General features: G+C 37.8%; 1 protein-coding gene across 7 annotated transcripts in view; it reads right to left on the bottom strand.

Moving 5' to 3' along the window:
• NR2C2 (nuclear receptor subfamily 2 group C member 2) overlaps window positions 1-14,452 on the bottom strand; it is a 45,602-nt gene that overhangs the window by 18,183 nt on the left and 12,967 nt on the right. For all 7 annotated transcript variants that reach the window (XR_012630195.1, XR_012630194.1, XM_074878727.1 and 4 more), the window contains 9 exons: window positions 13,801-13,911; window positions 10,318-10,518; window positions 9,025-9,127; window positions 7,831-8,010; window positions 5,658-5,805; window positions 3,900-3,993; window positions 3,346-3,479; window positions 1,560-1,737; window positions 412-533 (listed from right to left, as the gene is read on the bottom strand). Coding sequence is in view for 5 of the 7 variants with exons in the window: in XM_074878724.1 (XP_074734825.1) it covers window positions 412-533; window positions 1,560-1,737; window positions 3,346-3,479; window positions 3,900-3,993; window positions 5,658-5,805; window positions 7,831-8,010; window positions 9,025-9,127; window positions 10,318-10,518; window positions 13,801-13,911 (1,271 nt within the window). In the remaining 2 variants the exon portion in view is untranslated. The remainder of the gene's footprint in view (window positions 1-411; window positions 534-1,559; window positions 1,738-3,345; window positions 3,480-3,899; window positions 3,994-5,657; window positions 5,806-7,830; window positions 8,011-9,024; window positions 9,128-10,317; window positions 10,519-13,800; window positions 13,912-14,452) is intronic.

Raw genomic sequence — 14,452 nt, 5'->3', positions numbered from 1 at the left:
TAATTTTAACAATTAATAATAAGGATTAATGTATTGCAAACCACTTTACTAAAAGACATATATTTAGCGTATTACAAGTATTTCAAAAAGCCAAAAGAAGTGATAGGCCAACTATAGGAAACCATTTCAGGTTATCTGTAAAATAGTGCTCACCAGTTCTTTACCAAGATGTATTTCTACAAATCAAACGTTTGCTTTTGATTTGGCTTTAGCTTCTGTAACCCCAGTAACATCAGATATTGCAGTTATCCCCTCCTCTGCCATCTTTTATTTTATTCTTCAAAAAGGAGAACATTGCATAGTCTTTTAAAACAATATCATCATTTAAAAATTCAAAACAGCTGAAAAGTGCTCAGATCAGTGCTTAAATTCATTAGAAAGCAAACTGTTCAACAGAATATGTCCATTTACCCAAGAGCTTGAAATGCAGGTATAGACCTAGCCCAGTGCATAGAGAGGAAAAGTAGTCGTGACGCTGACTCACAGATGTAGTGTACGTTAAGGTACTCTGGCATAGGACTGGGCATTGTCAGCTGCAGAAAAATAAAAGTACAGTACAACATATACAGTTCAGACATAAACTGATTTTTATTATCGATGAAATTACCAGCAAAAACATTCAAACTAACTCTCACAGTCTGTCATAAGCAACTGCATGACACGAAATTGTCAAAGGAAAACTGTACTAAAGAACTCATTACTGCTGGCAAGGAATGCAAAATGGAACTAGGAGACACGAAATTATGTGGGAGAGCACTCAAATCTTTCCTTTTAAATGTTTTAATACTCATTTAATAATAATTAAATCTATGAATTCCGTTGCTCTGAGGAGCATTGGCTAGCATCACAGTGCTATAAAAGATCTTTTAAAGCATTTTCAAAAAAAGCAAAATAAAATCTAAAATCTAAATATCTAAAATGGGAGAGTCATGTAATAGGGATCTACAGTCACAAAACACCATTAATGGGAATAAGCAGGTTATGATAAATGTTTGACTACATTAAGTATTACTTATTTCAGTCCTGATCTTTGTATCTCTTGGAACAGTGCAATTTGATTGCAGCAAGACGAACACCCTTTTTATTTCTCACACACTGTTTATCAAACATGGGTTTGTTTGTATTCAGTTGAAGCTGAAGCATCTCTAAAATGCAAGACCTTTTTCGGTGGTCTAACCATAAGCATCTAAGACAGCACTGTAACCTTTCTTTATATAAAGGAGCCTTTTAGATGAAAGTTTTACACTATCTGGAATTATAAATGGATTAAGCAAGACATCATTCTATGTGGATGATATGGAAAGTGATTATCAACAGCACTGGAAAGTGAAATAAGTTTTAAAGCATCCTTCTGTCTATGAAAAGGTCTTATGAAATAACACCTATACTCTTTAGATACAGCATGCAAGAGTGAACATTATATTAGAAGCTTTCTAACAGCAGATGTTATCCTAGCTTATAGTGCCAAAATTAAACATAAGAATAAAGAAAACACAGTAAACTACTTTTGGGTTATGTCTTACGTGTTAGTTTAGTAAGACATTTAAAGAAGCACATACCTTAAATGTGACATGTGTATCTGTAAGTAGGGGTCCTTCCACTTCAATAATTGGTGTTGACTGATCTCTACTGATTACATGAATGTTCCCTCCTCCTGTAGGATCCATCCCATCTGCCAGGTTATGAGCTGCTGTACCATCTGTGGTATTAAGTGCTTTAGCCAAAGTATCAAATGCCCTGGAGAAAAAAAAAAGTCATAAACAGTGAAAGAGTGCTTCCTTACACCTTTAAAAAAAAAAAAAATCAGAGTAATGGTCAAATTAAACTCCATAAAGCATTTCCACTTAAGAGTTATCATATGCAGGAACTGTTTATGCTGACACAAGGTCAGACTTTTCATTACAACCTGTCCCCTCTGTACTGTTCAGACATTAATAAGGGGAATAGATCTGCCCATATATCGCTGGTAAAAGGTCTCCCCTGTAAGGGGGGAACTTTTTACTATTGTAAATCCTGCTCTAATAGTTTTATACTAGTATTTGTGATAGTAAAGGGGTTTATTGCACTTACCATTCACTATCCCCTCCTCTCACCTTGGAATGTTTAACAGAATATGTGAGGATTATAGACCAAATGCACTCCCTGTCCTTGATACCCAGTTTCTCAGAACAGTGGCGAACAGTGTGGTTCTCTTCTAGACAACATGCCTGAATTTCCTTAAGATGAGATATGGCCAGACGCTCCTGATCTCGCAGCACAGACAGAGCCTTAGAAACGTTGTGACAGTAACATAAAACAGACTGGTCCCTGGACTCGTTTATACTCAAGCTGTAGCTGGGCCATTGCCAAAGTAAGGCAGGGTAAATTCTCTTCTTATGATAACAGAGCTTAGATTTAAAGAAGCATTTTGTGCTCCAATTTCATACCAGCAGACAGTAGCATGGTATAGTGCTGTTTTGCCAGTGTTTTTGTCAAGAAGTTGGGTGTGTGTTGGATTTTTTTTTCTGCTTTAAAGAAAGAGTACAAGGTTGACATAAGTTGAAGTTGCAGTGTCAAATATTTTTAAATATCAGCTCACTCACTTGACGAGTTTAAATAAAAGACTTAAGAACCTAGAGTTAAGCTTCTCTTAAAAAAATCTTCCACTTGAGAAAGAAGGAACAGTTTTGAGGCCAAGTATTTCTCCTATTTCACTATACTGCCAATTTTTGTCCTTCAACCCACCAACCCCCCTCCAAAAACCTTAAACAAAAACCCCACCAAAAACCCCAACTGTGCAAATCTCAAGTTCTGCTGGAAATTTTAAGATTCCATGTTCCTGCTTCCCATTTTTCTCATTAATAAAGACAACAAAGACTTCAAACTCCTTCTAAACATTAAAAAAAAAAAGTTTATTAATCTTAGTTTAACTACATTTTCCCCTACATTACCAGCAGGTATTATGACAGCACAATCTCAAAAAGAGATCTGCAGTAATACAGACCCCTAAAGAGCAGGGCTAAGGGCACGAGCATTGCACAGGAGAAGCTTCCATATAACAAGCCTATCAAATAAAACAATACCAAAGTGTCACTATTCTCAGACTCTCTCAAGGTCACAAACTAGTTATTTATTATTTTCCCAGTATGAAATCTGGTCTAGCTTCAGAACACTACATTTATAACACAGGACAGAGTTTTTCACAAGAGAACAGCCAAACCTGGATTTCTAAAGAATTTTGTGTTTCAAAGCAGGTGCCATCTCTACTGTGTTTGGTGTCACAACACTGAATTACTTCCACGAATGAGTGTAGTACACACCGTACAGAATCGGATTGATAAATAAGATGCAAATATAAATGCATACCGTGTAATCTCACTTGCAGATTGCTCTTCTTGTTGAATTTCAGAAGTATCTCCATTATTTAGTGACTCACTGAGATTAGCAAGCGATGTTACAACATTTGCTAGTGTTCCTAAAGCACCCTGGCTTGTTTCAGCCTAAAAAGGAAGAACCGTATTAATAGATCGAAATTTTAGGTGATGTATCATACATAGATTTTTCCCATTTTTAATCTCTGTGTTCTTTTTCCCTTATGTACCTTTTCCTTCCTCCTGAACACCTACAGGAAGAACAATGGCCCACAATGATCTTTAAATCCTGTTGTAATCACCAATCCCAGCCCTGGCTGACATACCATGTGGGAACTCCCTGCAGCTGACCTTTTGCAGAAATACGCCCATGAAAAGAAATCATGTTCCTCAGGATTTGATCTGCTCATTACCTCCATTTGTACAAATCTTCAGACTTAGCCCAACCTTATCTTCTCAAGAGCAAGAATTATTTGTGTCTATGTACACAGCTAAAATAATCTGAACAAATAAATAGATATGTTCAGAACTTAACTGAAAGAATAATACCTTGGAGTCAGCAGCTAGGAGGACTGTACCATCATCCCTGATCAAAGGCTGCTGAATATTCACAAGCATTCCCGGATCAAGAAGACCTGCTGACCTGTTCAAAAGCATAAGGCATGTGACAGTCAGCAGTATTTTACATTAATCAGAAGGATGTGTAAGAACCTATGTCAGAATAAAAGGTATTACCAATTTTTAAATTAACAATTTAATGAAGCTCAGAGTTTATTCATCAGAATTTACGTCTTTCTGAAACAGTTTCCAAAAACTAGCTTGAAAGACAGGAAGACTGGAATGTTTTCCTTTCCTGTGCAAAAGCAATTATAACTTCCCAAATAGATATCCTCTCATTTGCTTTTTATGCTGGTTTATTCTGTCTTAAGAAAACTTGTCTTCTCATGCTCTCAGAAATAATTTAATAGCTCTAGAGTTATGCGTTAGACTTTGGAGGAAGGCCTAACTGTACATTCCAAGTTAGACAACAGACAGCACTGAAAAAAAAGTTCTCTCTTAGAAAATATATTTTACATTCCAAAATACAGCCATAAACACTCATGTAATCAAGGTCTGCATAAAGTCTCTACTGCCTTTACTTCTGCTACGTTTTGACCAAGCATCCTTTCCCTTTGCTGTATCTAATTTAGGGAGACTGGGAATCTCTGCAGTCAGCAAGGGTAAGTTTCTGTTACTTATAGAACACTCCAAGTCTGCATAACCCAATACAGATGCTCACACAATGGGTTCAGGCCACAGGGAATGTATAGTTTAAGGGGTCTGAGACTAATGTTGTGAACTACTGCAGACAGCAAATTGTCACGTGTTATGCAAATCTGAATCCTACATAAATAACAGAAGGTCACACTTAATAACAATAATACTGTTTATAGGACTGTAAGGGATCTGTAGCACAAGGAAATCTCAAAGAAGCAAATATGTCTGTGAGCAGTACTTTTAAACAATCTGACTTGCAAACTAGAACAATTCTCCAAGAAATTTACAGCCCAGTCTTCCTAACTGCAATGTCATTTGTTGAACAAATTTTATATATATATAAATTATATATATATATATATATAAAAACCCCCATGTGAATATTGAGATCCAATATCTTTAGGTGGTTATTGTGCACTCATAAACTAACTGGACCTACAATTTTTAAAATACGATATTTAACCTAGAGTTCTTTTTAATTCTATTCAGAAAAAGACAAATCTGCCTCTATTTATTACAATATGCAGTTCCACGCCCATTGCCTGTAGAGACAACTGAGAGCACGGGAACCATCTCGGAATATCTCCCTGTACCAAAAGGAAGCTGCTGTTGCTGTGCTGTTGTTGAAACCAGTCTCTGGGGATGTGAATCAGCAGGCACTGCAGTCTCTTTTAGTACTGGGCTTAGGAGAAGGAAGACTGAGTCTGCCATTTGCAGATTTGATTCCAGAGAGGTGCTAAGCTGAACGCTTCACAGCATAAGCCTACATGCTTTTTGCTTGAATATCATATATTTGCCCTGCCTATGCTTTGACCTGGCTGGACAAGAGCCAGCTCTGAACTGAAAACCACCCAGCCGTACTCAGACATAAAAACTTTCATGAGAAGCAGAATAGTTTAGGTTGGTCTTGGTAATGGAAACAGATGATTTGTGAATTGGAGCTCTTTTCCATCCAATTCTTTAGAGCAGAGGGGAAAAGAGTACAGGTGTGCCTGCAAAGTCATATACATAAATAACCTTAAACAAGGCCCGTTAAACTGAGATACTCACCGTGTCCCATCTTTATCTGCCACAAATGTTGGAGTTGCTATTAGAGGGCTTCGTAGATCTTTTCTGATATAGATTTTTTCAGTGGAAGCTGCACAGTTGGTTGGTTTTTCACGTTGCACATCAAAAGGCTTTCTTTCACTTTGAACCGCTACATAAAGATAGAAACATGCAGATTTGAAAGGCAATAATTCAACTGAAAAATGCAGAAAGAAAGTAAAATTCTCACAGTAGGATTTCAGTTTGCGCAGTTATGATGGTGTATCAGCTCAGTGCAAAACTGGAAATTTAATATGAAGACTGAAGAAACACAGGCTCCAATTTTACTATACCTGTGATTATGCACATTTTTAACTACAAAAGTCACAGATTGATCATTTGCTTTAACTTTTGCTAAACTGGAGTCAAAGCTTGCTATTTCATCAGCATTTAATAAGATGGAACATTCTGCAAAATGTGTTTTCAAATTGTTTATTTATTTTTTTTTACAGGTAAAGCTATAACTAAATGTCAGACACAGTCATACTCTGGATGATTCAAAACAATGCAAACCCAGAATGAACACAGAAAAAGTCAAGACAGGCAAGTTACATGAGAGATGCAGGTTAATTCCCTGGGAATTAACTCATGTCTCTGCATGATAGGCAATTCACTCACATCCATTCATTCCACCCAGTTAGGGAACACCTTCCAAAACTAACTTTTTCAGAATTTAAAATATTTCTACTTGGTAACTCAAAGAAAATAAGCTCAGTCTCCAATGTGCCAAACAAGTGTGGTAAATCTTTTATTAAAAATAGTAAGAAACAGTAACTTTGTAATTTTAAAGAAGTGAAAAGTGCATCTTTATAATATTAATGTATTATTATTAAACAGATTACAGAAAGTTATCTGGAATTGAAGTCACTAAACTTTGCAAAGTCCTCTATAGCCTGGCAGAACATTTGACTGCACTGATTTTTCACCTGAAAATGACGATAATAAAATGAATAAAAGACTATGAGGATAATACAAAGAATTTTTAAATGTGTTGTACTAATATTAATTCTCACACTTTGCAAATGTAAGGCATAATATAAATGGAGACAATATTTCTGTGCTATTCATTATACCAATTTATCATACAGCAGTTATTGCTCTAGAAGATTAACATTATTAACAAGCAAACAAATTCAACCCTCCTCTATAGTCCTTTTGTATGCAACAGTAAAATAGACGCATATGTCTCTCTGTATACTCATAACCAGCAAGAGTTACTTAATTCCTGATTTTATCTCTACTAATATTGTTACTGTCAGCAAAATTTAGGGGATTAGAAGTAGGTATATCCATTTTGTTGGCTTGCTGGATACATGGACCCAACGCCCAATGAAGTCAGTAAGTGTATATCCAAATCATATTGGGATAAGAAAGGTTTAGCTTCTGGAAATGAAGCAGTTTCTCTCGTACAAACGTCTCCCCCTATACTCAGCACAGCGTGTGCAAAGCACAACAATCATCACTAAAGATCTGGAGTTCCAGAGTGCAAATACAACAAAGATCTCCCTATTTACAGCTTAAAGTTTTGCCTCCCTTGAACTCAGTGGCTGGGACTTATCCTGCCTAGATCAGAGGGGAAAAAAGAAAAAGACGTGTTTGGATGCTAGTACTGGAATTGTATGAAGCACTGCATGCAAACATGAAAGCAGTTGTTTAAAATATGACAGTTTATACAATGCCTCATAATACAACGCTCACAAATGACCAAATAAATATAAAAATTTAAAAAGAAAAAAAAGGACAGCAAGTACTTTCTATCATGGACTGAAAAAGCAGCAGAAATTAACCAGAAGGAAAGCACATTCTGAATGTGGAACATTAGACTCAGATTTATGCCCATCCATGTTAAAATATTTTGTATTATAAACATACACTGTGTTTGTAACATGCATTCTAAGTGAGGCTCTAACTGGGCTCCTCAAAGACTACACTGGTATGAGACATGGTTCAAAGCAAATCACTGCTGCACCACAGACATAAAATGGTGATGAAAGAAAAATAAGGTAGGTGCTTTGGGTGTTGAAAGTTCTGTTTCCTTCAAGCAACATACACCAAGATGGAGAGAACACACTAAAAAGTTGTAGTCCACATTTATTATTTGGTAGGCACAGTATCACACCGGGTACTTAACACTCACATTCCATTTTCATGCCCATCTCTAGACATTTCTTAAGCCTACAAAACTGGCAGCGATTCCGATGGTGTTTATTGATGATACAGTCCTGGTTGCTACGACAACTGTAGGTCAAATTCTTCCTCACACTCCTTTTAAAGAAACCTTTACATCCCTCACAACTGACAGCACCATAGTGACGACCTAGGAAACACACATATTATTAGATGGAAATTACTTATATTTTGGCATATAAATATTTATCTTAACTAAAACATTGCAAAAGTCAGCCTTGAAATTTATTTTGTATTCTTACCATCGTTTTGGACCATGAAAGTGTTGTTAAACAGGATGTTTCTTGTTTACCTATTGTCAGGGCTTTCCGGTGGGAGAGTGGAGAGAAGAGGGGAAGGCTAAGCCTATTTCCAAATGAGAGGCCTGTGAAGTGGTAGTTCCCATTCTGAACAATACAGATGCAATGCTATCTGCTGTTACAGATTACTGCTTTCATGAAAAGAACATACAGGATAGGAGTTGAAGTAATTTCAGAATGTAAGTAATTTTACAATAAAATTTGAAATGCAATCTTAATTTAAAATTCCTATCCGTATAAATTCTGACATGGTTTTAATTACCTAACACTTAAAAAAATAAAAGAAAGCAAGACACTGCTTTCTAGCATAAAAAGCACAGTCTGCTTCCTTGGCTAATGTAGAAATTTTACCTCATAGACTCCTCGTTACTGCATGGATTTGAAACACTGAGGATTCACTTGATCTCTACTTGCATTTTTCTGTGATAGTAGAAGACCAAAATCTACTGGGAAGTCTTCAGTTCGTTAGAGAGCACTAAGGAGTGTTTTCCTGGAGCAGGCAGACTTTTCCAGGTGACATGTTTATTGCATGCTTTCCCATAGCTGTGGGGAACTGGACTAAATGCTTCAAATAGTCTCAGTTAACAGAAGCTATTAAATCATTATTTTGTCTTTCAGCACATGCCAATTTATCATACACTCCAGTTGAAGTACAAACTATTATTCCAAGCAGAGTTTAACTATTCTGTGTGTACAAAGTATAATGTTACCTTTTTCCATTTTAGACTCAATTGCTTTTGCCATCAGCATGGCTAAAATCAGTTAAAGTACATGAAATCTCCTCCCTTCATCCCAGTCATCCTTTCACTCAAGTTTCTTGAATACTACTTTCTATGCTTCCTTACCTGATGCTTTATCACCACAGACTACGCAATATTCTACTACCTGGGGCCGCTGAACATCAGCTTTTCCTAGCAAACGTTCCACTGAAGCAGAGTCTGTCACTATCTGAAAGACAATTCCAGAACAAAAAGAGGTAATTAGCCAATATTTTCTTCTGACATGAAAGTAAAGAAGAACAAGATTGGTGTACCAACTGAGAAGAGGTGGCTGAATCTGAGAGTAAGTATGACATGTGGAATGAAGTAGTATAAAATGCAAGTCAATGAGAGTTTTTACTGTCAATAGCGAGACTGTTGAAACAGTCATAGCAAACCAAATTCCAAATAAAACTCCTAGCTTTGTGCAGTACAAAGAAGTTACCTCACTTGTGCAGTCAATGGTATTCTTCTCTTCTCGCAATTACTCTCAAACAGCTGCTATATTTTAGCCAAAGACAGCTGTATTTCAGATGCTGTTCCCATCTATCCCTTCTCTAGCTATTAGGGGTATATGGTTCAGCGAGGACAGCCTGAAGCTGAGATCCATTACAGAAACAGTTTAGCTTCTGAAGGCCTTGCATTTCAAACTCTTTTCAGAATATTCCACTTAAAGACCAAAAAAATTTAAAAACCCCCACCCCTCTGTAACATCAGATAACTCATTTAGCATAGTAAAATAAATTTTAGAAGACTGTTAATACAATTTTTCAAATATTTACATAAGAATGATACTTCTCCCTGTAAAATATTCTCTATTGTAACAGTAGTAATCAGGACCAGGTGCCTTTTTTTTTTTTTTCCTAGAACTTCTAGGAAGAAATCTCAAATTTCACTAGAGACAGATTATTGTTTGTATGATTTGTTTTGCAAAGCTCCTGTTGGTGTGCATTATGCTCAAGACCCACAAACAACTATAACAGAGGACAGCCTCTGCTCCAAAGAGCTTTTACTGCAATGTCTTGATACTGCATTGTGAACGTAAATTTGCTCAGGTGAGCGATATCTCTGTGTATCTGTGAATCTTGAACAGACCCTCTGAAATCCTGACACTCCTCACAAGTACCATCTTAAGTCTTTGGAATTTTAATGAGAACACACAACAAGGGGTGATGAGTGCAACAGAATGCATGAGGAACATGAAGACAGGAGGATTTATGATTGAGTAACGAAGACTACAATTAGTATGGTCTAATCCATGTCATTAGATCTTTAGAGAACTATTGCAATTTGTCTTAAAGCAATTACAGACTTAAATAATCTAAAAAACAAAAACTAAAAAGCCAAAAATCTATGGTCCATCTCAATTATTACATTTACCTGAATTCTGCCTGGCACAATGTTGTCTGTGGTGGTAAAGATAAGCTGTTTGGCATTAGATGTCTCAGGTGCTGCCAGTATCACCTTTCCTGCACCAGTTCCATCTGGACTGGCTAAAATAAACTGTTGCTTTGGAGACACAGCCGAGTCCACTGCTGTCACTATCTGGATTTTTTGACCTGTTTGCTGATCTGTCACAATCTGTAAAACACATTGAAGAATTTTATGAGCCACAGTAAACTTTATGTTTTAAAACCTTTCATTCTGTCTCAGAATTATATGATACTCTCTGATAATTGTCCTTGTTATTTGTTATTTTGCTATTTGTACACTTATTACACTGGTGCAAAGTTATTGCATCTGCCTACATATGTGCAAAACAATAAAATCAAACCAGATGTCTATAATATATATGTATCATACCTACCACAGACAGAAAATACTAGACAGTTGTGAAGAGTGTGAGTCTGATATTGTTAATAATGAAGAGATATGGGGAGATACTGTAACAACATTTAACTGTTCAAAAGGACTTACATATAGTGGATCCCAGAGAGAGTAAGAACAAATGTAAAGTTAAGGATTGTGGCTGATGAATGGCAGGTATATTTGCAGGTTATACTCTGCCTAATGAGACAGCATCACAGAAATTTCATAGAATCAGATATTCTATATCTTGAGTGGGATGGGACCCATAAGCATCATCGAGTCCACCTCCCTGCTCCTCACACCTACCTAACACTAAACCATATGACTAAGAGCATTGTCCAGATGCTCCTTGAACTCTGACAGGCTTGGTGCTGTGAATGCTTCCCCGGGGAGCCTGTTCCAGTGACCAATCACCCTCTCAGAGAAGCAGCTTTTCCTAGTGCAAAGCTTTTGATGCTGTCCCGCATGACATCCTTGTCTCTAAATTGGAGACACACAAATCTGACAGATGGACCACTTGGTCGATAAGGAATTGGCTGGATGGGTGCACTTGAGAGTTGCTGTCAACAGCTCAATGTCCGAGTGGAGACCATTAACGAGCAGCATTCATCAGGGATCAGTGCTGGGACCGGCGCTGTTTAACACCTTTGTTGGGGACACAGACAGTGGGATTGAGGCACCCTCAGCGAGTTCCCCAACAACACTGAGCTGTGTGGTGCGGTCACACACTGAAGGGAAGGGATGTGCCATCCAGAGGGACCTGGACAGGCTGGAGAAGGGGGAAGTGCAAACCTCATGGAGTTCAACAAGGCCAAGGGCAACGTCCTGCCCATGGGCCGGGGCAATCCCAAGCACAAATCCAGGCTGGGCGAGGAGTGGCTGGAGAGCAGCCCCAAGGGGAAGGATTTGGGGGGCCTGGTGGATGGAAAATTGACCGTGAGCCAGCAACGTGCACTGGCAGCCCAGAAAGCCACCCGCATGCTGGGCTGCACCCAGAGCAGTGTGGGCAGCAGGGCGAGGAGGGGGATTCTCGCCCTCTGCTCTGCTCTTGGGAGACCCCCCTGCAGTGCTGGGTCCAGCTCTGGGGGCACCAACATCAGAAGGACACGGACCTGCTCAAGCAGGGCCAGGGGAGGCCACGAAGATGCTTGGGGGGCTGGAGCACCCCCCTGTGAGGACAGGCTGAGAGAGTTGGGGAGGTTCAGCTGGAGAAGAGAAGGCTCTGGGGAGACCTGCACAAAGGAAATGGTACTCTACACTGGGGATGAAGACAGCCTACTACTGAATTTTGGACAAGACAGCTTTTCAGGAACTCTTTAGATTCTTATATTTACAGAACAGAATAAGCCATTTTAGGTCTCATATGCATAAACGTTTCAGCGCGTTAGTGTATGGAGTCTACAAACATAACTCTCCAAAGAAGCTCAAAGGTGAAAGGACAATCATTACCCCCCAGTCTCATTGCTGTAAAACTGTTAAGTTGTTAAGCTCCCCAGAGTTTTGCCTGCTGAGATTTCTTCAGCCTCCATCATTTTCATATAGGTCTTAAATAACAGGACAATTCTCAGTGAAATCTAATCTTGAATTATGACTGACACCACTACGATATTGCCTGTATTTGTTTCAAGGAAATAAGGAATACTCTTTTCTCATCCTAGTATTCTCCTTCATTGTGGAGTCATAGTTTTTTTTCAGGAATATCAGTGATGTAAAGAGGTGGATTATTTTGCAGAATTGAACAAAAGTTGCAATGTAAATACATACCTTATGAATGCTGAATATTCATTATGCTTCAGTTATACATGCTGTGAGAACATCTACCTTGCAATGAAATATTGATACATATTGATATGGTTACTCTACCAGGCAAAATGGAGATTATGCTACCAGACAACTGTATCAAAAATAGAAACCTTCCATCATAACAGAATCCCGAGAATCAGCATGCGAAACAGTAAGGCTGTCTGATTCCACTTCTTGTTGATAACTTTAAAGAATAACATCTCAGATAAAATACATAGCTAAATGTTGTTGATAACTGAAGAACATCTCCTCGGTGCTGTCTATAAAGTAATATCATAGAGACTTCTTTGTATTTTTTCATGGATCAGATATAAGCACTGATGATAATAAATAACTAAGACAAAAAATTAGACTGGATAAGAAGTGAGTGATATTTAGATTCATAAGAAAAATTAATATATGTCATTATACATGCCGCAATCTGAATCTTTGAAAATGGTATTACACACAAAAAATTGTATCATGTATAGTAAGTATAATGACAATGTCAAAATAATTTCAAAGGTGTTTTCAGGGCTGTTCATGGGGGCAGTACCCACCCACCCTGATCAAGACATATCCCAAGAAGAGTCCAGCCTGTGATGGAGGCTGCATTGCTAGGACTGTTCCAAACGCCCTGGGGCACAAGATCCTCTTCTCCAGCACCACCTCTGGCAAGAAGTACATGGGAGTATTGTATGGGCACAGAACAAGGCCAAGGAGGGCTATACCTCAGTGTTGCAGTACTGAACACTCCAGTAACATTAATACTTAACAATTCTTACAGCATTTGTCACCGCACACTTTCTGATACCTTAATGGTATCTTTAGATTATCTATCGGTAACAATGACCCACTGTGCAGCATTCCCAAAGGCTAACTCTATCCTACATAGGCTAGTCTCCCACTGGCTCCTAAACATGAGAGAGAGGGAGAGAGAAGAATGACCTTGGAGATGATCTTAGGTGTTCTGTTGACAATGTCTGCCCATTTGCTATGGCTAGAGCTCAGCAGATTTGTAAACGTAGGCTAAGTTTAACCTCTGTAAATATTCCTCACTGACTACATCATCAATACAATTATTATTTACAACCAACTAGTCATCACCAAATACATGCAGAGGCAGGAGAATTTTAGTTTGCACTAAAAATGATCTGTTCTCACAAAATTTAAGGAAGCCCTCCATACACTTTAGTATGCTTTTTTTATAAACCTAAGTGGGAAGAGGAGAAAAAAAAAGATGTAATAGCTACTTAATCAATGGATTTTTACCTGAATGCGTTGTGGTGAAGCTACAGAGGAGTCTGTGGAAATTATCTGGATACGTTGGGAAGGGCTGGTCATCACTGGAGATTCAGATAGTGAAGTCTGAACAGTCTGCACCTGTAAATAACATACAGAATTTTAATTTACTGTGACGGTAATGAACACTTAAAAACACATAAATTTATTAAAGATCAGATGGTCCTATAGCATGGAATCTAAATTAATTGGAAAGGTTACAGTCATTAAACCAACTTGGATTTGTTTTCAGTAAATTATCAGAATATTGGCTTTTGGGGGGAACAGAATGAATCTGATAGATGACCAAAACCACAAAACCAAACCACCCCCACAACCACTCCCCCCAAATAAATCACTGGGTATTTAACTATGTGATACTGCAGTTTACAGAAATACAGAAATACTTTTTTCAACTTTTCATTATATATTTGCCTCATTTTTGGCTTCTGTAGAACACAATACACCGTATACACAATAATGTATAATGTTAAATATTTCACCTTTTAATAATTTTGAAGTATTTTATGAACTACTTTTTTAATTTTCAGGCAGCCCAGATTTATAAAAGCTTTCTCTAGGCCCCTAAATAAAAATGTCCTAAACCCCAGGAACACAGAGGGGACAAGAGATACATGGAATC

The sequence above is a fragment of the Strix uralensis genome, chromosome 10 (genome assembly GCF_047716275.1).
Source record: "Strix uralensis isolate ZFMK-TIS-50842 chromosome 10, bStrUra1, whole genome shotgun sequence".
Lineage (NCBI taxonomy): Eukaryota > Metazoa > Chordata > Aves > Strigiformes > Strigidae > Strix > Strix uralensis.
The sequence above is the reverse complement of the archived record's forward strand: the minus strand, read 5'-3'. Positions and strand labels throughout refer to the sequence as shown.